At 41.6% G+C, this 27034-nt stretch overlaps 1 protein-coding gene across 8 annotated transcripts in view; it reads left to right on the forward strand.

Annotated features, from left to right (window-relative positions):
- Window positions 1–24558, forward strand: part of PPP1R12B (protein phosphatase 1 regulatory subunit 12B) — an 880212-nt gene extending 855654 nt beyond the window's left edge. For 4 of the 8 annotated variants that reach the window (XM_086923137.1, XM_086923132.1, XM_086923136.1 and 1 more), the window contains one exon: window positions 15005–18879. In XM_086923137.1, coding sequence (XP_086779263.1) covers window positions 15005–15091 — 87 coding nt within the window. In that variant the 3' untranslated portion in view covers window positions 15092–18879. Of the gene's footprint in view, window positions 1–15004 lie in introns of all 8 variants that reach the window. The other 4 variants (XM_086923135.1, XM_086923131.1, XM_086923138.1 and 1 more) reach the window with 2 other exon arrangements.
- Window positions 24559–27034: the final 2476 nt, after the last annotated feature.

A 27034-nucleotide genomic window follows, 5' to 3' on the forward strand; every position in this document is an offset into this window, starting at 1 on the left:
GGCCAGGCCACATGTCATCTCGTTGTATGCGGACGACTTGTTGATGTTTTTGGCCGATGCGGAGGGGGAATTGCTGGGTGCGAGACGCTTGCTAGAATTATTCGGGCGGATGTCGGGCCTTAATGTCAATTGGACCAAGTCTTGCCTGTACCCGCTGAGACGGGGAGAGCCATGCCCCCTCACGGCACAAGAACTCCGGTGGGAGCCTCATTGCCTGCACTACCTGGGCGTCTATGTGTACCACACCCCAGCAGATATGTTGGATGGTAACATCACTCGGTGCATTAACGCCTTGAAAGGGTGTATGGATTTCTGGGCTACTCTCCCACTCTCATTGGCGGGTCGGGTCTCTTTGCTTAAGATGGTGGCATTACCTAGGTTATTATATTATTTTAGAACTCTCCCGATATGGGTACCCGGCTCAGTCTTTCGACGCCTGAGATCGCTGATCATAGCGTTTCTATGGGGCACGGGTCGGCGGTGAATAGCGCTAGATACTCTCTTGCGACCCAAAGATGAGGGAGGCATGGCGGTGCCTGATTTTGAGTGCTATTACCTAGCGGCTCAGCTGCAGACTTTCACACAGGAGGTCGCGAGGGTGTATCGAGGCCCGGAGCACTCTAGAGATGAGGGCACTCCGCGGCATGTGCTTGCGTATATCACGCTACATCAGAAGTTATTGCTCAGAGATCTAACAGTGGAAGAGCAGACGTTCCGACTTTGCTGGAACCGGGCGCGCAAGCGGGCGGGAATCCGCTGCATGTATGCTCCGGAGATCCCGTTGGGAATGGTCACAGCCCTGCCTCATGGTGGGGACTGGTCAAGACTGCTGGGTTGGGAAGAGGCTGGGGTCCAGATGCTGGGTGATTTGTATGAAGACGGTGCTTTGCTTCCGTTCCAAGAGCTACAGGAACGTTTCGACCTTCCACGAGGTGACTATCTCCTACACGCGGCGGTAACGGGCGCCATGCAAGACCACTGGGGAGAGGGACTGCAAGAACCTGCGACCTCCATGGCGTGCCAATACGCGATGATGGAGGCGGGAACTTTTAAGGCGGTGACCTGTTTGTATTCCAGAATGTTGCGGGAGGCCCTGCAGCCGCTCACAGCTCTAAAAGCTAAGTGGGAACTGGACCTCCAGATGGAGATTCCTGACGCCACTTGGGGCCAACTATTGCGGAGGGCGCGGAAGAACACGAGAAACGCTAGATTCCAACTCATACATTTTTATATTATTCATAGGGCATACCTCACGCCAGGGAAACTACGGCAGTACTTTGGAGTGGAACAAGCGGCCTGTCCTAGGTGTGGTACACGGGGGGCGGATTTGGGACACATGCTTTGGGATTGCCCGACACTGGGGGAATACTGGCAGGAGTTCGGGAGGGCTTTAAACAACGCCACGGATAGGGAGATACAATACACTAAAGCAGTGGGGGTGCTGCACTGGTTTCCACACACGTCTAAAAATAAGACGACCAGCAGATTCATAGACATGGGGCTGATATTGGCGAAGAGGGAAATAACCAGGAATTGGAAATCGAGAGTGGGGCCCACATACAAACGCTGGTATGGTGAATGTCTGAGGTGGGCAGCCTGTGAAAGCACTTTACGATATCAGATGGCTAGGAGGTCTGCCAATGAGAAAGCCATCGAGAGGGCAACAGCATGGGAAATGATGGTGCAGGTGCTCCGGGATGATAATGATGAGGAGGAAGGAGAGGATGCGGACTCTGAAGCGGACGACCCCATTAGCGCACCAGGAGCACACCTTTAGCGAATGTTTAATTCCTCCTTGCACACACCAGACCTTACTTTTCTCTAGGATTCTACTATAGCGCTGCCACGCGGGGTGGGGGGGTGTTGGGGGAGTTTGGGGAGATTGGGGGGGGTGGCTGATAGTGGGTGGTGGAGGGGCGAAAACTTAAAAGCAGTCCGCGTCTTCCTGTGTTTTTGGAAATGGACATTGGACAATGAAGCAGAGAATGGACTCACTGTACTCGTTGCTTGGTCTTCTACCTGGAGGCTCGAGTAGCATGTTAAGGGAGGCGGAATGATTAGGTGCCATACTGCTGTATTGCTATGCTATTCATCAATGTGTTGTCTGTGCAATTATTTTGGTACTGCAATAAAAATGATGTTACAAAAAAAAAAAAAAATCATGGTGGGAGCCTTGCCGTAGTTAGAAAAGTAGTACTATAAGAGTACATTATAAACCACCAAAGAGAAAGGAAAACTTTAACATTCGCCAGCATCTCTATGTAGGTCCAAACTTTGACCAATCAGAGACGTGCTCTAGACCTCAATTCCCCAGCAGCTCCATCAGACCTCAGGTTTCTAACCGCATGTCATGTGTAAGGGAGTCTCCCTGAGCTCCGCCCAGTTTGTCAGTCGGTGAACTTTTGACCCTGCTAGGATTCACCTCAAGGTACTATTTTTCTACCTTCTTTGCTGCGAAGATGTCAAAGGGAGCTAAGAAAAGGTTTTTAAGACCTTGCAGATCTTGTGGGAAGGCGAGACTTTTCTCAGAAGACCCCCACAAGCACGGTCTTTATTGACTTTATCCTAAAAATACTGTCAAGGACTGTAAATTCTGCAAAACTTTTTGAGCCAAAACTCTACATGAAAAAGAAGCCAGATTGTTGTTATGGCTCCAGAATAAAAAAATCTAAATCTGATTCTGGATCCGATGTGGTAGAACGTCCTGGGCCATCCTCAGCTGAGAGGAAACGTAAAAATGAGGGCTGTACCTCAATAAAGGCTGATTCTAAGAGATTGAAGGCCGAAAAATCATCCTCTGCCGATAAAGCGGTCCTTAAGCAAAAAGACTCTGGCCTGAAGAAGTCTTCTGCTGCTTCTCCGCCTGTCACACCTCTAAAACAGGCTTCGTCATCGAAAAAAGCCCAGTCAATGGACATGGGACATGTCATCGAGATATTCAGCCAAGTCCCCATCGACGTCTATGGGGATGACGGCGTTTACAACGGCTGTGGTGACGGCCTCGTCGATGAATACGGGGACAACTCTTTCCTTGTTGATGACATAGTCGCCTGCACAGACAACCAGTACTTCGACTAAGTCTATGGGCCCCATCGACGGGCGCACCGTCTGCGTCGTCTACGGCCCCGTCGATGGGCACTCCGTCGACAGCAGTGTTTAAATCCCCCTCTAGACTGCTGATGTCAACGACGATCACTTTCAGATGTCTTCCGACGGCATCGTCGATGGATCAAAAACAGGACATAAAAAGCCTCCACTTTATCCAAAAGTCTCCAGGTTTGACATCTCTATCCAAGATATCACCTATGCCTCCTTCTCATCTTCTTGATACAGAGGAATCAGGAGATGAAAGTTTGGTTGGTCCAGCTTACAGACCTTTACAGTTCAGTTAAATGCCAGTACACAGACGAAGAAGAGAAGTATGCAGGACACGTCCGAGTATATGGAAGGGAATGACTCCTTCACGGGTCATCCAAAGGCCCAATGATACGACTCTTTTTCACGAACACTATCTGTATAAAGCTCATAAGGCGCGTCTGGAGGTACAAAGGGATTCCATGTTGGCGCCAACCTCCCTGGTAACCGACCTTAGGCACATGCTCAATGATTATTATAAACGATTTCCGGACTCTCACGCTGCAGTTACACTGACACCTGGGGGGCTCGGGCATTCAACTTACTCCACCACTGCCAGTGGTTACTACGCCACCAGTTGTGCAGGAAGAGAGAGACAGGCTCCTCGGTGCATTACTATTCAAGACGATTACATTGAGAGTGAAGCTGATGATCAGCCTGAGGAGGGTGAGATCAGTCAGGACCCAGACTTCGTAGGCCAGGAATGGGATGTTTTTGTCGCTCTTTCTGCACCATGGCCTTCCCCTACTCCAATGACTCCAGTCCCCCCCTGAAAAGTAGCAGGAAGACCTTCGCCATTTCAACAAAAAATCTGGCCGCAAACTTGGAAAAGGTGGGCACAGAGGATCTTCAAAATGAGTGCTTTATTTTTTCAATAAGCAATTTTTTATTGTTTTGACAATAAGCAAACACCAGTAGTACAGCAGTGGATATTCATGGTAACAACTCACAGCTAAATGAAGGAACAACACATGCAACCCCACAAGTATCATTGGATATAAGCATTGTGTCCGGAATTTAGACTACTCCACGGCACCCAGCAACTTGCCCCACACCCTGCAAAACGTCTTAGGGCAACCCCGTGCTTCATAGATAGGTTTTTCCTGTGCCACACACCAGTCCACCCCCTTCCGCCATTTCTCAGAGCAAGGCGGCGTTTGAAGCTTACAGGAAGCAGCTATGTCTCGCTTGGCCATGACCATCGGCGTGCTGAAAAATAATTTCTCGTTCATGGACCCGTCTAGCCCATCCCTAATCCAGAGAAGTGAGTGTTGTGGATCGTGGGGGACCTCACACCCCAGGACTTCTGTGAGCTCCTCCTCAATGTCTCCCCAGAACCGTGCTAATCGGGGGCATGCCCATACCATATGGAAAAAGTCAGCCGGATCATGGCCGCACCTCGTGTAGGAAGCGTTCTGATAAAAAACGTCCCGATGGAGGCGTATCTGGGTTAAGTAGGTAGCGTGTAGATAGTAAAGTTGGATCAAGTGGAGTTTAGCAGATGCAGTGATCTTCTTGGGTGCCATGAAGGCGTCACACCAGTCTTCCTAAGCCAGGGGACCCACCCCTTCCTCCCATTGGCCTCTAAGTCGGGCCAGTGAGGTCGGGGTGTTGTTAACCAATGTCCGATAAATGCAAGAAATACCCCCTTCCCCAAGTCGCCCAGCATAGTCTGCGCCTCAGGAGGACTGTATTCAGGCTGTTCGCTGTGACTTTCTGGTGTGATCTTGGTTTGCAGACCCACCTCCGGGGTTGGTATTGCTGCGGTATCTATTCTAAGGTAAGGAATCTATCACTAACGTGTTTCTTTCAGATGAACAAGTTACTTACCTTCGGTAACGATATATCTGTAAGAAACATTAGTTAGTGATAGATTCCTTACCGCCCCCACCCATCCTCCCCATTCTGCGAACTGATTTCTAGGGTTAAGGGCATCCTTTTCAGGGCCCTACTTTCAATGCACCAGTGGTCAGTATCTTGCATGGCTTGGCGTTCCTGGCGTGGAAAGTCATGTACAGAACTGACGCAGCGCGCGTGGGTGCATCTAAGTAGCTCCAACGACTTTATCTCGTTAGCTACGACGCCAGTGACGTACACGGAGCCGCATGACAATGCCTACAGACGCACAGGTGTACTGCTGGCGAAAACTTTCCGGATCCAGTTTGACGCCTGGGGGTAATTCTAAGGTAAGGAATCTATCACTAACTAATGTCTCCTACAGATATATTGATACTGAAGGTAAGCAACTTGTTCCCCAGTGCCACAGATTGGAATTCCTCCAAAATGGGTTAAAATTATTTAAGAAGATGGTGTATGCTGTATCTGTAAACAACGTTCTGCACAAACAGTGTGCATGTCTTTATTAACCAATATTGGGCCATATGTATCAACATATTTCCCCATAGACACAGAATGGGCAAAACCCTTTGATACATCTGGCCCATTGTGCACTGATTTTTCGATATGAACTATGGTATCTTTTGCTATTTCATGATGCTCAGAGTTGTTTTACTGTATTGAAGCTTGATCCCACTATGACTATTTCTTTTTCATATCGCTTTCCTTGATTGACTGCTTGCTTTCTTAGATTTGATCATTGCAGATCTTCCGTCTTTGTCTGTGATCGATTCTGCTCTTCATTTTTAGGTCGAGCCTAGACGTGCAAGCAATGCGAAGCATTGCTTGCTGTCTGCTCGACAACTATTGTTGCCCGTTTCTGGGAATGTAGACACGAGTCGGACGCGCGCTTTTCCAGTGTCAGTTTTGTCCGCAGGAGCGCGCTGCTGGCTGCTTGCTGTGTGCGCGGTGTCAGTTTTGCTTTCGCTGTGGAGCCTGGGCTTTCGCTGTCGACCTTGAGCCGTGCTCTTGTAAAGGCGGTATGATTGCAAACATAATACAACATAATAAATATGCCATGTGTAATAGGCTTTAGACATTCACGTACACCTTAAAAATTAAGTCGGCATTTTATGGAGCTTGAGCGCATTTGTGGCTTTCAATTAACACGGCCGACTATGCTCAGCTACAATCATTATTTCGAGGGCTGCCTTTGAATTAACACGCTCACTTTTAATTATTTTACAAACTATGTTTAAAGTAAAAGTCGACAACACCCGCAAATGAAGTCGGCATTTTATGAAGCTAGAATGTGTTTGTTGTTTTCAATTACCACGCCCTACTATGCCTAGCTGTCCTTGTACATTTGCCATGTGTTATAGATTTTGGGCATTCACGTACAACTTAATAAAAAATTAAGTCGGCATTTTATGGAGCTTGAGCGCGTTTGTGTCTTTCAATTAACACGACTATGCTTAGCTACAATCATTATTTCAAGGGTTGCCTTTCAATTAACACGCTCACTTATTTGCTGACATGCCCTTACTGCCCGCACGCTTAGTTATTTGCTAACACGCCCCAACTGCGCCTATCAAGAGTAATTATTTTAAGAAGTAAGTTTGCATTAAACATCAACAGCCGCAAACAACGTCTTCTTGTTGATTAATAAAAACGCCGTTCCTTGAACTATACGATCACTAATAATTTAATGCACGATAAATACCATACTAACTTCAAAGTATTAAGATTCAAATTAAAACGCGTTTCTTTGATGACTGCCTTTCAATTAACACGCTTACGTTTGTTCGAGGGCTGCTTTTCAATTGCCCTGACTGCGCGTATCAAAAACAATCATTTTTAGAAATACGTTTCAATTCTTATTTTTCTAATGTAACTACATTTGTGTTAAGAGTAAGCGACATTACAAAACAAACGTGTTTCCATTTTTTGCTAAAATGCTGCTTTTTCGTACTTTTACTGTTAACTCCATGCGCCAACATTCACGCACAACTTAACTTAAAGCCGCCATTTTAGGTAAGCTTCGTACAATCTGCAAACACTCACACATTCAAACATTCGCACTGCTGTTCGCTGCGTTTTCGTGTTTAGAATTTCTTTAAAACGTCAGTATGTGCTTCACACATATAGCATTCAACGCGCTTCACACAAACAGCATGCCACGCGCTTCACACATACAGCATGTCACACACTTCACACATACAGCATAACAAGTGCTTTACACATGCAGCATAGCACGCGCTCCATACATACAGCATGCCCCACTTACAAGTCAGAGTAGACTTCTGTAGAAAGCGTCTGCAAGTTCTGCTCCTTCACACAGGTTGCAACACGCGAAGCTCCGTCAGCTCACAAGAACTTAGACACTGCCACGCGCTCTATCCCCCGCCCATGTCCCAGGCAAAGTTGACAGCACGCATGCTCAGTGCGCAAGCGTGTGTGCACGAGCAGCTTGCAGTTTCGCTCTCAGCTTGCTTGTTATTTTTTTGACATACATATATAATCGAAATGTTAATGTTACCAATTAAGCTTAAGTAAAGAATGTAACTTGCTAGAAATCAGAATGCAAAAACGTCCCAAAAAAACTTATAAACAACAGTTTCCTTTATGCTACCAAGCGACATCACGTACGCAGCTTCTTCAGAGTTTTTGAGTTTTAGAGCTGCGCCACCTTTTGAAAGCAATTATTCGGCACATGTTTCTTTTGCTTTGTCATATTTTTGATCTCCTATGAAGAGATTGCTTTAGTGCTCTCTGCCACCTTCTCTTGCCTACGTTTATTATTGTAGCTTGTAGAGCGCTTCGCTACTTTCAAGCAGAAGTGTCTGCCGCTAGTAGCATAAATCAGAGTAAGGCAGATTATCTAGCGCTAGAGAAGGCTGCCAAGCTAGATACACTAAAATGTCTGTAAGCAATTCCTTTTTGTATCTGCCACAGCAGAGAAGAGTTTCTTAGGGCCACATTCAAATAGCAAGTGCCACTTTTAAAGCACCCACTAGAGCATTCAACCTTCCACATATTACAATGACACAGCATGTACAAGTGTTTAGCGCTTGCATACAAACTCTTAGTCAACATTAATCAGTTGCTTAATTCATATTCAACTGTCTATATATTTTATTTCAGAGGTGTACAAGTCACTTTTAGTTACAGTTATTATTTACTATTAGAGATGATTAACATTTTAACTACTTTGCAGCTTTCTTGCAAAGGCCCATACCTCTAGCTTCTCTAACTCTACTCTGTTCAGCTTTTAATCTTGGCTGCAGTCTGTGTTTACAGCAATAGAACACCTTTATTGTAAGTGTGTGTGTGTGTGTGTGTACACCGTTAACTATCAATACTTCCTATGTGTAGAACTAATGCGCTCCACTGCCTGCTGAGCCCTGCATGATCCTTTAATAGCTGTCTTGGTGCCAGTAAGCAAAATGATTTTAAACCTTACATTTCAACAATTATTTTGCATCGAACAGAATGCATGTTTGCAAATAACAAATAAAAACGTGCCTTACTTTACTAGTAAATACGAAGTGTCAGTTTTAAAGCAGCCACTGCAGCATTCAATCTCCCACATATTACAGTAACATAACATGCACAAGTATTTAGCGCTCACACGCAGAGTTTTATACCATTAATAAGTTGCCTATTTCATATTCAGCTGTCCATATATTTTTATTAAAGAGATGCACACGTCGCTTTTACTTTAAAATAAGGTGTTTCATCCAAAAATATATACATTTTAACTACTTCACTGCTTTATAGCAGAGGCCCATAGTTTGGCTTCTATAACACTACTCTGCATAATCTTTTAATAGCTGTCTCAGTGCTAGTACGCAAACCCCTCGTAGCACTTTCATGTATTACACTACAATGTTTTTGCACTAGGCACCAACACATTATCACTCACACCACCACAGCACCACTCAATACCGCTACATTATCATGCAGCCTTACTACATTATCACTCAGCCCCAACTCAGGACCACTCAGCACCACTACAACATTACTAAGCAGCACCACTGATCACCAGTCAGCACCACCACATTACCACTCAGTAACACTACATTATCACTCAGTACCACCACAGCAACACTCTGCACCACAACAGCATCATTCAGTACAACAACAGCACCACATAGCACCACATAGCACCATCACAGCAACACTCAGCACTACCACAGCAACCCTCAGTACCACCACAGCAACACCACAACACCACCACACTATCTGACTGCACCAACACAACACCACTCTGCACCACCACTGCACCACCTCAGCACCATCACAGTACTACCACAGTACCAACACAGCACCACCACAACACCACTCAGCATCACTACAACACCACTCAGCACCCCCACAGCACCACTCAGCACACCTACATCACTCAGCACCACAACATCATCACTAGTTCAAATATATTGCCTCAATGTTACAAAAAGCTACATTACAAATGCTATAAGTGTAACATTTGCCAAAATTATAACTATTGCAGTTGTAAATGACAAAGCTATTAACTTACCTATTTCTGAACAAAAACATAGATAGAAATATTTTTATTTACGAGACCAATAGCTCAAAACGTCCTAATGCGATACCTATTGCATTGCAAATGCTTGTTATCATATTATATCTCATTTTCTGTATGCACTTTTCTGCTACATCTTCTATATATTTTATTTCAGAGGTGTACAAGTCACTTTTAGTTACAGTTATTATTTACTATTAGAGATGATTAACATTTTAACTACTTTGCAGCTTTCTTGCAAAGGCCCATACCTCTAGCTTCTCTAACTCTACTCTGTTCAGCTTTTAATCTTGGCTGCAGTCTGTGTTTACAGCAATAGAACACCTTTATTGTAAGTGTGTGTGTGTGTGTGTGTACACCGTTAACTATCAATACTTCCTATGTGTAGAACTAATGCGCTCCACTGCCTGCTGAGCCCTGCATGATCCTTTAATAGCTGTCTTGGTGCCAGTAAGCAAAATGATTTTAAACCTTACATTTCAACAATTATTTTGCATCGAACAGAATGCATGTTTGCAAATAACAAATAAAAACGTGCCTTACTTTACTAGTAAATACGAAGTGTCAGTTTTAAAGCAGCCACTGCAGCATTCAATCTCCCACATATTACAGTAACATAACATGCACAAGTATTTAGCGCTCACACACAGAGTTTTATACCATTAATAAGTTGCCTATTTCATATTCAGCTGTCCATATATTTTTATTAAAGAGATGCACAAGTCGCTTTTACTTTAAAATAAGGTGTTTCATCCAAAAATATATACATTTTAACTACTTCACTGCTTTATAGCAGAGGCCCATAGTTTGGCTTCTATAACACTACTCTGCATAATCTTTTAATAGCTGTCTCAGTGCTAGTACGCAAACCCCTCGTAGCACTTTCATGTATTACACTACAATGTTTTTGCACTAGGCACCAACACATTATCACTCACACCACCACAGCACCACTCAATACCGCTACATTATCATGCAGCCTTACTACATTATCACTCAGCCCCAACTCAGGACCACTCAGCACCACTACAACATTACTAAGCAGCACCACTGATCACCAGTCAGCACCACCACATTACCACTCAGTAACACTACATTATCACTCAGTACCACCACAGCAACACTCTGCACCACAACAGCATCATTCAGTACAACAACAGCACCACATAGCACCACATAGCACCATCACAGCAACACTCAGCACTACCACAGCAACCCTCAGTACCACCACAGCAACACCACAACACCACCACACTATCTGACTGCACCAACACAACACCACTCTGCACCACCACTGCACCACCTCAGCACCATCACAGTACTACCACAGTACCAACACAGCACCACCACAACACCACTCAGCATCACTACAACACCACTCAGCACCCCCACAGCACCACTCAGCACACCTACAACATCACTCCGCACCACAACATCATCACTAGTTCAAATATATTGCCTCAATGTTACAAAAAGCTACATTACAAATGCTATAAGTGTAACATTTGCCAAAATTATAACTATTGCAGTTGTAAATGACAAAGCTATTAACTTACCTATTTCTGAACAAAAACATAGATAGAAATATTTTTATTTACAAGACCAATAGCTCAAAACGTCCTAATGCGAGACCTATTGCATTGCAAATGCTTGTTATCATATTATATCTCATTTTCTGTATGCACTTTTCTGCTACATCTTCTAAGGATGTCTAAATCTTTCTTCCCCGCCTCCTACTTTTGGATAGTAGGTCATTCTTTGTTGATCTTTCTTTTCGCTGGAGGAAATGCTCTTCTCTGTAGCCCTTCTCTCCTCAAAACTATTCTTCACTACGATATTCAGACCTGTTTTGTGGCTAGAAAATGTGTTTAAAAAGTGCTGCATTACTGTCAATTCTCATGTCCAAGGTTAATCGAAATAGCTGGTTAAGTCATTGAAACGGAGTGAGGATTTGGGAATCAGACATGTGAAAGTTACCCACTTTTAACCCCCAGAGATGTGCCGCTTGAGAAACTCAGTATTCCAGATTTTATTTTTATTTTATTTGGGTTAATATAAAGCGTTTCTAACTGCCTTACTTTGGACTCAGAGCCTATTGAGTTCAATTGGTATAATGGTGTGGCAGGTTGCATCATGCTGCATATTGTAGGAACCTTCTGATTGAGAACCACACAATCATTTAAACTGGGAAGGAGAATATTGGAACATGTCAGAAATCATCATATAACCCCTCTTTTTTTTTTTTTTTTTTTTTTTTAAAGAGGGGCGAGACCTCGAACTAGAATTTGTCAATGGCTGGTAGGCGGCGAATGAGAATGGGTGTGGGGTTTAGACAAATATGATTTGTAGAGGACGGCCCCCATTGAAAAGGCATAACGGACTGGTGTTATTACAGATAGGGCCCACTATACAGCAACTTCATTTCTCAGTGCAATGAAACACTTGATTAAGACGTTCAGCCGTTTCACTTTGTCTTGTGACCTGCACGGCAAGGGAGAGAAATCCTTTTACCATTAATGTGCCAATCCAGTTCCAGATTCTTTAGGGCTGCATATTGTCCTAATTACTTTGTTCATATCTTGTCAGAGACAACTGCAGTGGCTCACTGAACTTAAATAGGAGTCCTGCAGAACTCCAATATGACCCCCAAAACTCCTGTGAAAGCAGCCATGGACTTCATTCCTGATGTGCAAAGACAACTTTAATCCCTCCAGCTAAATAGAGATTATAAATTATAACTCTAGCTGGGATCATTTCAGGCTCCCATATTTCTTATTCACTGTTTTAAAGTGCACAGACCCAGAAAAGTGTGAGGAAACAAAGGTGGTAATAGTGTGTAAACACAAATGTGGTACATTGCATCGTTGCTAGTAATTTACTTTTAAATCAGCTAAACTGTGTTGAAAAAATATTGGCCTAATATTGTGGTATGTTTTTTAAACCTACAGCCGGAGACATGTGTATCTTAAATCACCTCATGGAGCAGTTAATACAGTTTTGAAAAATACCTCTAGCATAACACAAATGACAGGTTCGAAAGTAACTTTCTAGAGAGTTGTATTTTAAATAATGGTAGTGCTTAAGATATCAACATATTTCAAACACTTCTGCCCCAAAATACTTATAATAATTGTTAGATCGCAAGCAATTCACTATTTAGAAGCTGAAGACTGTATTTGTAATAGATCTTTTAGCTGCGAAGTTTAAAAATGCAACTGACTAGAAAACCTGTTTCTCAAACATGTTAAACAGAAAATAATTGATTATGTGCAGGTCGCTGTGAAACCACTCTTCTGCCCGCTAGGGGAGATCTCCCACCGCTGGCCGCATTGCTTTGTCTTGAAAATGTCTCCCAACATTTCTATTGCTTCTTATAATGAAACTTATTTGGCTGAATCGAGTATCGTCAAAATAATATTTTTTTAAAGTGCACATCACTGATGGATTTCAGACCTTTTCAGAAGCGATTGAGGAATTATTCTTTGTAAATTGTTCACATAAAACATGTTAACACAAATGGCAAAAACTCTACTTTTAAATATGTTCTCTGGCATTACAGGTGTTGCTTTAAATTAATTGCTAATGTTATTTATCAAAGTGAAATTTAGCTAGATGTTGTATGTCACTGATGTCCGACTTGTTATTGCCAAGGCTACGCACTAATTAGTCAAAAAAATGCACGTGGTATGTTCATTTATTCTCCATGATGCTTAAATAATCTCTTTTTAGCAATCCTATTAAATATGAATATTTCCTCGGGAGAGAGTATCACGGAGGCAACATTACAAAAGCAAGGAGTGTCGTGCTTTCATTGTAGTCCCAGTAGTTTGTTTTATAAATGTGTTGCCACCTTAGCTGAGTATTTCATGAATCGCCACTATCTGTATGTAGTAGGGTTGCTGATCTTAAACTACTCCCCCACCCCTAAAGAGCTTTTCTGGGCCTCCAGTTCAAAATGACTCCCATAAATGAGTGTGCAAATAAATGTGTCCTTTTATGGTACAGAGGTCATCCCAAACACACTACCTCATATTCTGAAACTCACATAGTTTGGGCGTGAGAGTGGGTCTTCTCAAGTGCTGCTGCTCCCACAATCCTTGCATACTTCTCCCAGAAAATATTGAAATATTTAGGGCATAAAGTGTGTCTTTTTTTAAATGTTATTATTTTACTCCATACCTGTGTGTGTGTGAGCGTGCTAGGTAAAGTCATTGCTCCAGGTTTGGTGTGGACGTGAGGGGACTAATTGAAGCTATCACTTGTACCTGAACTTTATTAATTAACCTGTTGAAGTGTACCTGCCAATGTGTGGACAATAATCTTGCAAGCAATTCTCTAGAGTTCTTAGAACTTGAAATATTGTTCACAGGGGCACCCTCTGAAGTATTACTGTACGTATGGGTCTCTTCCTTGAACAAAGACGCATCAGCGCACACCATGTAAATTCTATCAAAGTCTTTGTGTCAAACAATAAAATACTACCAAGATTGGTATAGACCATGTTCCTGCCATTATACGTTTTGGAACGTTAGTATATAATTGAGATCCAGTATTTGTGAGTTCCTCCAATATGTGTGTTGATTAGGTAGGCTGCTGCAATGTGATAATCACTGTGCCAGTCTGTCATGGGTGTTTCTCAGATACGCCAAAGTTCTTTTCACTACACCAGCCTATCATTTTCAACATTCCCATTCTCTTTAGTCCAGTTTCGGCATGCTTTACAGTGCCCCTGAAAAAAATTGCCATGTCATTTTTCTTAATGCCATGTCTGCTTTTACTCTGCCATGTCAGTTTTTAGTTAGCCATACCAGTTTTCACCGTTTTACTTATCTATACCACTTATCCCTTTGTGATTAGAAAGTTGCCAAACCAGTTTCAACGCAAATTTAAAAAAAACACTTTGCCGTGGTGATTCTTACGATTCCACCAGAAGATTGTCATGCCAGTATTCTATTGCCCATTTAAGATCACATGCCTCCATAAGTGCTACCAGAACATGCCATTGTTACCCACATTTGACCCTGTAAGACTTCCCATCATGTGTCATGCATTGCCATTTTATGGTCATTTACTTTATGCTTACTATCTGTTGCTTTTGTGGACAGGTAGGTTCGCACTTAACTTATAAGATATTGTTCTATGTGCCCAAAAAGCTATTTCAATCATACATCAATATGGTTAACATGGGCCGGCTTCATGAATTGTTTGTGTGACCAGTAAGTGGTAATCTTGTATGCAAAGAGCAAGTCTTTTTTCAGGATCCCAGGCCAAGTGACAGGTAATGAAATGATGCCAACTCCTGGATCGTGCCTCATGAACAGGGCCCAATTATTGGCATGATTATAGACAAATGGTAGAATTTGCCTATCCGGTTATGTCTTCATGAATAATGGTGCCTGGAAGTAGGAAACTTAGTGAAGCTAACAAAAATAATGCAAGCATGCACCCAGATTTACCTTTCTTTTCACTACTTTTCTGTCATTGCAGGTTCTGACAGATCTGAAGTCTGACAACCAAAGGCTGAAAGATGAGAATGGAGCCCTGATAAGGGTCATCAGCAAGCTCTCCAAGTAACCACTTCCAGCAGAAACAGAGGCCAGATATGAACAGGGGCACTTTTTGCACAAGCTTCATTCGCTTTTCTCTTCATACCCAAAGGAAAGCATGGACACTCTTAAATAACGGGATAAGACAGGATACTGTTTTCCTTCTCATCGCTCTCCGAATAATCAGGATAATCTTCCCGGGTTTTAGTCATTGCCCACTTGAAAGATATAATATTTTTTAGTCTGCTTGGAAATTTGACTTCGATTTAATGGAAACTAGAATCTCCATTTAGCAACCCAGTTATGTGCCAGACAGGGCATGATTTTTAAGGGAGAACAGTGAAGTCTACATGTGACATAGGAGGACTGATCTGGAGAGGAAGCCCATGCCTTGAAGAAGATATGGCGGAAAGCTAAAAGAAGCACAGCTCTTCTAGAAGTCAAAAGACTTTATTCTTGTTAATTGGGCGAGGAAATACGAACAATGTTTGAACATCAGTAATCATCTGAACCAGAGCTCTCAAATTACCTCTCACTGTTGATGGCCACATTTAAAGTTACAGAAACCAATCCACCTCTGTCTGACGCACTCTATCTCAAACCATGTGACATCTAGGGGAACTGCACTTCCACACTTTGTTTGTTGCTATTTCTGTATTTATTTTCCATGTTGGCCAGTTGTCCTGGCATGTATACTATATTCACAAGGCTTTTTAAGATACTGGTATGCTTTTTTTCTAAATCAAAGCAAATGGTTCTCACTACAAGCCCAGCAGAGTGACTGCAAGCATCTTGGTCCAGCGTTATTGACAGGACAAGGGAGCCCTACGTTGTATCTAAAACTGTCTTGTTCGTAGGTGTATTAGCAAACTTCTTTCTTGCAAAAATTGTGCAAAATATAACCAACCGACCCCTCCCCCAATTTGCTGCATGAAATCATTCAATATACCTGTGAAAATAGCTCCTTAAATCTAATTCGTTCTGAGAATTTTTGCTTTGATTTGAAGAAAGCACAACAGGTAATACTAAATGACTTTGATTATACTTGTAAAATAATTTGCTAATAACTAATCTTATCTGTATTCCTTTTCCTATTCTGCCATTGAGAGGTAAAACAGGCCGAGCAGCGTTTCCAGTGAAGCCAAACCTACACCTGTCCTTAAATACTAACTTTCATTGTTTTGGAAAAGGTTCTGGCCAAAGATCTAGAATCCTATCCCTGACACCCAGAGAAGTCCTTTTCCACTGGTTAATGAAGGATGGTCTAAGGTGTTGTGACCATCTCGTCTTTTGTAAACTAACATGCACTAATAATGATCAACTGCATTAACGGATATTGCGATTTATGGGTCTTGTTATGTCCCCTTTGTGTAAGTTATTCAGCTGAAAGAGAGGTCCTTCCTCAAGTTAATAGCCTTTGTCCCACCTCTTAGAAAACAAGTCATCTTTTTTGGGATGCTATGTGAAATGTCCTTAGTGTTCTGAGATGTTAGATCTGACCTGACACCATTTAACTGTAGATCAGAGTGATGAGAGATGTTTGTTGTGGTAGGGCACCAGTGCTGTGTTTTTCTTTACCTAAAACTGATTGGACTTAGAAGAGATTTTTATTTGGCATATGTGTACTCATAAATATTTTGTGTGCTGGGTTTCCACAGACTGCTGCAACCCATTTTTACTGATTCTGGACGTCAGTGGTCCTAGAAGCGTTTGTGATATTTTAATTTTCATGTTTGCCGCAGTGTGTCGGAGGTAACCAGGCTCACTCATCACCATGCTCTAGAATGTTCTTCTTTCTAAGTATATGCATGTCCTATCCAGGACAAGTCTGGCTCTGGTCAGTCTTGGACTTCATGCTGGACGTGTCTAGAACTTGCTTCCTTCACCTTTGTGGCATAGATATGACAATCTTATATCAACAACAGGAGCAAAAACCTGTCAACCTTGTTGGGATTGGGGTATAGTATGGTGGAGACATATGGTATCCCAACTGTTATTATTTGGAGACAGTTAGAGCGGATATAAATACAACAGAAATAGTCACATGGCATATCTTGAACAGAAGCCACCATTCCTTCTTTTCTACCCACTCTTACAAATCCACAATTGGGAAAGTCATGCATATCATGCACACCTCTAGTCTTCTAAATTCGGGTCTGAGACCTGTGATATGGATCTAAGCTGTGTTAAAGAATGTACCAGAGTTTAGCATTTGTATCTGATTAAGTTCCCCATATTCAAAACGGTTCTGTGTCCACCTATTTACTTTTGAGTTGCTTCAGTGTATGACACTCCATGATGTAGTGGGCAGCACGAAAGACATCCAAAGTCAAACCAAAAAATGCTTAGAAAAGAACAGGCCTTAGGCTGTGAGAAGTATAGTGACCTCTGCAGTTTACGACACAGTGCAGTATATGACGGATGGTTGGTGTAGATTCGAAATCTTGATAGATCTTGCTTCAGATAACTTGGTACTCTGTCACTAGACCCAGAGGGTGACATCATCCTTATCCACTTACTTCTAATGCATTCAGTATCTCTGTTGTGATTGAATGGACGGCTGGTGGAGCCAAAACATGGCGATGCACTGTCACAGAAAAGCTGTCTGGGGATTAATCCAATCTATTTTACTTTGGTGAAGCTTGAGTTGCAGCAGCCTAGATTCCAAAATGCTATCTTAAATTGCTTTCACGGACATCTGCTGAGTTTGCCAGATTTGATTTCTTTCTCGCCTACAGAATGCGAACAGCATCTACGTCCAGGAATATTAAGTCTGACACACCTTGCTTCTCAGTGATAAGTGCCAACCAGAGAACCTTAGGAATGGGTTGCATCTGGAGGTTGCATTACAATTCAAATGTAAATGGTCATCAAATTCCTCTGCTGAAAATGTCTTATGCCAAGGATGCTGGTTTTCGACCTATGGCTTGGTTTCTTAACAGAATATAGGATCTTAGATCATTTTTACTTACTGGATGCTGTCAAAACAAATTAAGTCCTCCTTTATCCATTGTAGGATTTCATATGATCTCTACTGTTTTAATTTATTAATATGTAAAATTCGTGAATTCAGTAATTCTTATTACGAAATGAAGCACATTAATTGCTACGATGAACTCCTTGTGTGTTCCTTTGCACTGTGGCCATATGAGCTACTTCAGTCATGTCTTAGTGGGGATATTTTATAATTTTGAAGATTAAATCAATATCAATTAATTATCTATGTATGAGAATTGGAGTTGGATGGTGTAAGGATTATAGATGAGAGTTCAGTCACTGGTGATGTAGATCTGAAGAATAGGTTTTTTATTTTACTCTGAATGAAGACCAGATGTTTGCTTCCGAGACCCTTGTGAGAGTTCATTCCAGAGGTAGAGCCCATGTTTGAGAATGCTCCACACTCATCTCTGTGTTCTGAGGGCAGCTGCAGTCGAGGCCCCTTGCATCCAGAGGGAGAATTTGGCAGTTAGTTAATAAGACCTGTGTCCTAGAATTGTTTTTCATTGCTCTGCCCACGCCATATGCGGAGAGATGCAACTTAGACTGTCACATGAAAACAGGCATACATTTTTTCTGTTTATCATTTTTTTTACTACTTTAAAATCTGAATTTCTCACTTATTGGGAAGTATCTGGAACAGCAGGAAACGAACGAAGTGCACCATTATGGTAAATTTTATATACCCATTATTTTAATACACTGCATGCTCTACCGATGTAGTAGTATGGTTCTGTTTTGACGTATTTTTTTAATTATTCACAGTGACAGTGAGTTTTGTTGTATATTTATAACTAAATTAAAAACAAGTCTCGAGTACAGGAATGTTTTGAGGCACTTGATATTATCCACGTGTTTTTCATATACAAAGGCGTCATTCCAATGTGCTGTTCTGCAATGTGCATTTTCCTGTGTACAGTTAGGTTGTACAAGTTTTATATAGTGCATTGCTCGGCAAATAAGCAAGTACTGTAACTGACAAAAAAAGGTAGCATGAAGCGAACATGAATCAATGGATGGAAATCAAAGCTGTACAATAGGTTAAGAATGCTTTCAAAAATATCCTCATTTACATGGGACAGCTCTTCATGCCTTTAACAGAAGAACTCAAAGCACATTGAACAGTCCTTGAATTTATATTTGGGACTGTGATTTGACAGTAAATTGGCTGACTAAAGATTTCTTGTTCAACTGATAATCTATTTTTGGTAAGAACAAGTAGGGGGACTTTCTTATGTACCGCTTCATGTGAAATGTGCAAGTACTTAATAGAAACTAGAACAGGCAGAAAAGGTGAAGACTGCAGACCTGGGATTTTATGGTACTAGCAATATTAACATAAAGAGCATTCAAGCATCAGCATTTTTATGCTGCTGAAGTCTCTCAGTAATTTTGAAAGGGAAATTTAAGCAAGCATTGTGGTTATAGTTCAATTTCGGTAGAATTAATGCTGTGGCACCCCATCTCTGTGTGGTAAAATGCCACGGATTATAACACTGCCAACATGGGGTCCAATGGTAAACATGGAATCCATAATAATGCCCACACTTCGAACCTGGGCCAGAGGAACAGGAAATAAAACTCGAAATGAAGACCAGATATGAGCAGGCCCGGCAGACAAAATGCCACAATTTCTCAGATGTCCATCTTTTTTAAACTTCGCTTTAAGAGATTCCTACCCATCCTCACAAATGGCATGAAGCAACTGTTTGTCATACGTCGATGGAGGCAGTCATCTCATTTAGTAATAGGTGAACATAGTTGCAGACTTTGGTTTAATGCAAACTGATCAATTTAATAAATGATGAAGATGACCGAAGGCTCCACAAGTTAATATTGTTGAAAGGCTATTACTTTATGCCTACTGGTTAAAAAGGAAGTCACTCATTTGAAGGTGAGAGACCCATGTCCTTTCCTATATTGTGATAAGCGAAGTCACAACCCACCAACAGATAAAGAAAATTCTAGCCTCAAAAGCACTGACCTCCTATTCCCTGCACTGACCATCCTAGCGTGCTGCTGTTGTTGCTTGCCACTTGCTGGTCTGAAGTCGGCCTCACTTGCTGACATTGTTATTTTTAGAATAGTAAAATAGATGTTCAGTAACCCCTCTCACTATTAGAAACATGCCACTTGAGTGCTACACACATGTGTTATTACATGTTCAAGTGAGAGGAGGTTTGGCTATGGCTGTTTTCAGACTTTAGGCTCCTGACGTCTGAGTGCTAATCCATATTCCCCACTTGACCAAATTGTATTATCGAGGGAAAATGTTTTTTCTGGGGCTTCTCATTCATTAGCAGCTCACTAGTTGCAGGAGTTATTGCTCTATACAAATTGGATATGCACATTTTTATATGGTCATGTGTTCCATATTAACTCCCTAATTGCAGGAGTTATTGCTCTATACAAATTGGATATGCACATCTTTATATGGTCATGTGTTCCATATTATTTATTCAGTGTGTTTACTTGCTTGACAAAGTGAGATATTCTTTATTTTCATTGGTTATTCTTGTGAGTAGGAGATGGCTTGGCTAAGTTTAGGCAGCACACTGTTTCAAAGCAGACAGGAATTGGAAAAAGGCAATTGAATATCTGTTCACACACAAATTAATAATTACAGTTGACCATTTAGTATTGAATTATTCGTAAACCCTAACACTGAGTATTTTGACAGTATTGGCTAGTTAGCTGGTATTTACAGCTCAATAGTCCTTTTGATCGGTGGGATTGTTTTGAAATGGAATTGCTGCCATTTCTTCATGTTTATTTCACCATGTCCATATCCATATTTTCCATCAAATCATGTCAAACGTCTCTGTTGGTCCTTATTATTTGCTTCATATTGGAATTTGGCAATTGTCCATAATCGAGTGACTAGTTGTGCAGCCTAGCTTGACTTAGTATCGGGCGGTATTTTATTCTGCTTAGTTACTATATTGTCTCCACCTTTTTCTCAGTTTTGCTTCACTCTGTTTTCATGGCTGTTGGGGAGGTCGAGGAAGTGATCTCCCTAAAGCGGTTTGCCAGTGCATTCTCTGGCTGACACTTTCCACTGCTTTTGCTAAAACAAAATTATGCACACCTGAAGATTAGAAAAAAAAAGTCATCCCTACGAGGATCTCTGAAAACTCAGACTAATTTTCTGGGAGCAGTTCATCAGGTGTAAAACTGCAGAGATGTGTGTTTTTTGTAAACACAGGTTATTGGCACTGTGGAAAGCTATCGAAAGCCTAATCCATTCTTTATTTCACAACCCAGCATCACATTATGAGAGTTCTTATAACATATTATGCACACTAGAAAATCTTCTATACACAAAACCGACAATGGCCAAACTGAGCAAACTGTTAAGCTGTGTCCCTCCTTGTATTTCTGTACTAGTGATGGATCTCAGAAAAATTAGGTGGTGTTTAAGGAGGTGCGACAGACTTATCTCACAAGTTTCTTCAGAAAACCACTTTTTATTTTTTTTACAATTTAACTCTGTTTTGTAGTGTGTATATTGCACTTAAGAGCCGATTTATCCAAGGTGAACTTCATCTTTGCTTGTGTCCATCTACAGGTCTATGTCTGATGTTATGAATTGGATGATATTATGTATAATCAGGGAGCACAGCATTGCAAGTTATGCCAAATACCTATATGATCACTCTTGTTTTTTAATTAAAAGGTGTGCAATGTCTGTATAAGTAGTACAGAACGCAGCTAACACATATGAATTTGGCTAGCAAAGACACAAGAATTACTCCGTTTTTATTTAACTCCTTACAAAGCACATATTGGGTAATTCCCATGGCCAGTAGTTCTGTGCAACACGTCCTCACACATGATGCCAGGCTCTTTACAAGTACATATTTCTGCTTGGTGGCGAATTTCCTTCCTGATGTAAGGAATACTTATTTTCAGTTAATTTATGGATGCAGAGTCTTTCATGGCCTCCGGGTGTATATTTATGTCCCAGCTTTTGTTTTTAAAGACAGTCCATGATATAGGACTTTGGGAACTCCATTCGATGAGCATTTTTGTCTAATGTGTTTGATTCCCACATTGGTCAAAACTAGTAAGACATGACGAGTCAGAATAATTTGATTTGAGTTGAATGTAGGTTGCATTAAAAGGCTTGAAAACCAATTCGAAAATAGAAGGGAGATCAGATAAAAACGTTTTAGAATATGCGGTAGGGTGTTAGTTTCGGGTATATAGTTAAGAGTTGTTGATTATAGTTAGGGATAAACTTAGGAGCACAGTTTGGACTTGGAATGAAAAATAAGATCGGTTAAGGTCAGGCATTTGGGTTAAAAGGTGAGGGTTATGATTAAGAATTAGGTTAGGTCACTGTATGGGTAATGAATAGAGAAATTTATGGTGAGGGATAGGGTATGGGTAAAATTAGGAGTAAGGTTGAATGCAAGGTGAGTGAAAGAAAAAAAAATCTGACTCGCCATCAATTCAAATCAAATGATTCAAACTTATGTAATTTTAATCGAAATGAATGTGCTGAACTATTTGCAAGAAATCTCCTTTTATTCGGACTTGATACCTTTTCATTTAATTAAATTCGAATCCTAGTCAGCATATTCTGTGTATATCTCCCTGGCTATTATTTAGTTAATCAACAATTGGTTTTTCCTTAAACAACTTTTATCTACATATCTTGGCCTTGCACAGGAAAACACATTTGCAGTTAAGTTGCAAGATGGTGGAGATGGCCTACAGCGGTAATGTGAAGAAGATAGAGAAATAAAATAACACAAGTTATGTCATAGTCTAAACTGCCCTTCATTAGAAAACCAGGAGTATGAATTGGATAAGGAGATGCTGCCACCATTAAAGATGAACTACTTAACACAAGTTAAAAAAAAAATTCATATTTGGTTTTTTTTTATATTCAAGAATGTTGAAAGTTACTTTAGTGGCACAGATGCCATATTTTCTATGTATATTTCCCAATGGTTTTAATTTTAGACCATTGTAGTTCTTAGTTGGTTCTTTAAAGGCTGATGATGCTTTTGCATTTACTAGGTGTAGCTGTGTTCCGTTTTAATGCATTTATTCCTTCATTATTATATTTTTTAGTTTTAATTGCCTTGTGTTAAAAACACAATGCCACGGGCACAGTTTTTCATCACAATTGTCTATTTCAAATATTTTCGCAAAAAGCTGAAAACTCAGAGGCCTACCAAACACCATCACGTAATTGCATAGTCTGTGCAAGGCACGTTTCAGCTCTAACTTTGAGACTATAGGGATTACTTGGAATTTTGAGGGGATTGAATTTTGTTGGTAAAGATTGTCATCCAACCATGGATATTGTGACATGTAATCTTGTTATGTACTGTAATTCAGTGAATGAAGTACTCTGTTAACAAAAATGTTGAGTCCTCGTTACACAAAGGTTTGTCAAGAGGTATTGAGCAAAGTTTGTTTCATGACAAGCTTAATTACAAAGAGTGTCCAGAAGAAGGTTGTTGGTTTTACCTTGTTACTGGTATGAGACTTAACGGCCCGCTCTTGTCAAAAAGTGCTCCTTCCATCACTGCTGACACACACACCCACACACCCATGCTTCTGCTGAATATCCTCTGGTCAAAAGAAGAGAAATTATGTGTACACTTTTTAAGCACATGTGGCTGATTGTGGATCCAGCACATTTCAGTGGTTTCCACAGGAAGGACACTGAAAGAAAAGCTTCCACTATTCCTGGGTGATGTCATCTTTCGAGTTTGTCAGTTGGATAAGTAGATTATTGTCATAAAATGTGTTCCAGTGTAGTATTTTATTTTGAGGAAGCATTTTTTTCACTCTAGGTATAATATCTAATTTGGTCTGTAACTGCAGTAATGCCCTCTTTGCTGGGCATTATTATTCCAAAATGTCCTCAGTTTATGGTGTGTTTGTGAGAATACAACCCCTGACTGGCCATATGACCGCGGTATTGCTTTACTTAGCTGCTTGTTTTCTTACCTTTGACTATCCGTTATTGAGTTGCTTTGCGTGCACATACTTGGTCACTGCTTATGCTGTCGTTGTTGCCTATGGCTTGTTTGGACAGCTTGATGCCCGCTTTAGTGCACATTTCTAGTCGAGTCCTACACTCACTTGTATGACACATTATTTCTAATGTGAATGGCACGAGCATCTGGATATCCCAAGCTTTCTAGAGGTTTGGGTTATTTCCCTTTTCCTCCCTCTCCCTGCCCCTATCCAGCTGCTGTTCCTGGACCCAAAACAAACGGACATACAGCCCAGAGAGAGTAGAGACCTGGCATGATAAGGGGTTGGAAATTAGAATGTAACTTTATGCAATCTGAGTGGCCTTTCTAACTTGGAGATGAAGGAAGTTCCGTTTTATTGGTTGTTTATTAATATTGTTTATGATGATGTAGTATTATATAAGTATTACATGGTTGAACGTTTGGGAGTAACCTTCACATGTGTATGAAGAATGAATCACACATCGGTATTTATAAATAAACAAGTAAAGTGTTTTAATATGGCCTCTGAGTTTTATGTTTGTGGCAGAGAGTGGACAGATGAAATCCAAGTATTCACTTTAATTCTGCAAAAGGTAATTCCTTCATATTGAATGACTGGCGTCTTGACGCTTTAATATACACTAATTGAGGCAAGATTGGTGTCACTTGACAATACTGTGAGTGGTTCCTCAATCTGGTGGGTTTTTTCTTGCATGTGCGTTAAAAGCAAAATGTGATGTTATTGGTATGATTTACACAAGGCTTTGCATTTCACAGTGTGCTCAGCAGCAGCTGAAAACAGAAGCTTGTAGAGTGGCATATTTGCCTGGCCAGAACATGTTGACCACCGAGTAAGAACTCATATAGTCATTTAGCAGATTGACTTCAGCAGCCGTTCCCTCAGGATCGGCCTTATGGTGCTGATCCGCCTCAAAGGGAATTCTGGTCAGAGGTGCTACACAGCAGATCATTGAGGTTCAAATTTTTAGTGCAGGCTTTGTTCCCATTGTCATTGGAGTGCTGAAGAAGAAATGTAAAGTTAGCATGCTGTTGAAAAGATCAAGTACTGTTAAAAAATCATATGTTTACAATTATTGTACAGATTTAACGTGTATACTTTCCACACTGTATAGCAGCAAGGTCAGTCAATTGCGAGAGGGTTTGAAAGAGTGTCATGAACAGGAAGTATGCAGGGCATTAAAAGTAACATTTCTGATGGATACGTCTAACTGCAGATTCCTCACCTTTTGAATACTCCCCAGGCACTAGCCTGGATCTGGGCATTTTTCCAGCTGTGCTACCAGGTCTCTCTAGGTAGTGCCATGCAGCTCTGCATTGGCTTCGTTTCGCTTAAGAAGTGATGGAGCAGAGCAGCATGTAAGCACCATCGCTGCAAATTGACATTAGTTGTTTTCTTTCAACATCTTCGAATGCAGATCTGCGGAGCGCCATCCTTGCACATTGACATGAGTTCCTTTCTTTGTATGTCTTCGAATGCAGATCTGGAGTTCCGTTCCATTTTTGGTTGGTTTGACAAGTCTTTCAAACTGAATGTTTGTGTGCAAGGAAACAACCTTATACGACAGGGTTCCACAGGGTTGTGTGACTTTGGTATTTGGGCTCATGGCACACCTCAAAGTCGTGTGAGGAATGTGGGCTCATGCACCCAAAGCTGATCCGGGACCACAAAGCTGTGTGTTGACATATCTATTGCAAACATCTACAAATCCTGCTCCCGCTCTCGAGACTGATCATGCAACATGTGCTCTTCTGCTAGTCTAAGTCCACATTAAAGTGGAGGCACAAGAAAGCACAGTAAGACTCAACCCCATCCCACCACTCTCTAGCTAAAGATAAGTCACAAGGACATCAAGTTTTCACTGTATCTCGTGCCCGATCTCTGATTCAGGAGCCGATCCCACAGCTGATCCAAATGCATCCAGAGTTCTCCAGGCCATAGACGCAGCCTTAGCAGGTTTAGGCTTTAGGGAGGCCATGCTCCATTCTTTTGCCACTCTTCTGGTTTCCTCTGGTAGCCTTGAGACCCGCTTCTGGTTGCATTCCAACTCCTTTGCCAACTTTCATTCTACTCAAAAATCGGCTTTGGTTTCTCTTTAGTTAATGTTGGTGCCAAAAGGGGGTCTTCTCCTGACTCTGGGATCCAACCCAGAGCTAAATCTGCCTCAAGCCTGACCGAAATCACACTCTGATACCACTGTAGCCCACCCGGTTCCTACGCAGTCGGATTCAGACAAAACACTCCCTCTACCAGGGAGCGCTCTTCAGTTTCTCCACTAGCTTTTTGGTTCCCACTCTGATCAGAATATACCACCACTAGTAGATGACAGTGGCGACGATGAGAGCGATTCACACCCACATTATGATGCTAACTATACATGGATATCCAGGAGGCCAGTTGCTTGCTATATCCCTTGATACAGGGCTGCTTTTCACCATCTGAAAGAAACAGGTTAGTGTTCGATTCCTTACCTTAGAATAGTGGTCTTCAAACTTTTTAATTCCGCGCCACCCTAGTGTAGAAAAACAATTAAACGAGCCCCCCCCCTCAAAATTTTTCACAATTATTCTATTTAACTGGCAATGTTTAAATATGTCTAGAATTATTTAAACATTGCAGCTAAGTTCTGTCACTGTTTTAGAAATGCAAACAAATACATGATTTCCAAACATACTATTCCAAAGGGTCCACATTGTGGTTATTCGAAATGGTAGTGTGGGTCTCGGAGAAAATGTGAAGTCCCTTCCCTTTCGACACCTTCTCCCAGCCAGGATTTAAATGACAAGGGATGTTAGTAATGGCCCACTACAGACGTGCTTACTGCTGCTCATGTTTTTTAGGCTGAAAACAAAGCATAATGTTTGTTCTGGCCAGAGCCTGGCGCCCCCCCCTGGGATCACTTGAGGCCCCCTTTGGGGGGCCCACCCCCCAGTTTAAAGACCTCTGCCTTAGAATATCCCCAGGCGTCAGACTG

Source organism: Lissotriton vulgaris, chromosome 5, assembly GCF_964263255.1.
Source record: "Lissotriton vulgaris chromosome 5, aLisVul1.2, whole genome shotgun sequence".
In the NCBI taxonomy this organism is placed as follows: domain Eukaryota; kingdom Metazoa; phylum Chordata; class Amphibia; order Caudata; family Salamandridae; genus Lissotriton; species Lissotriton vulgaris.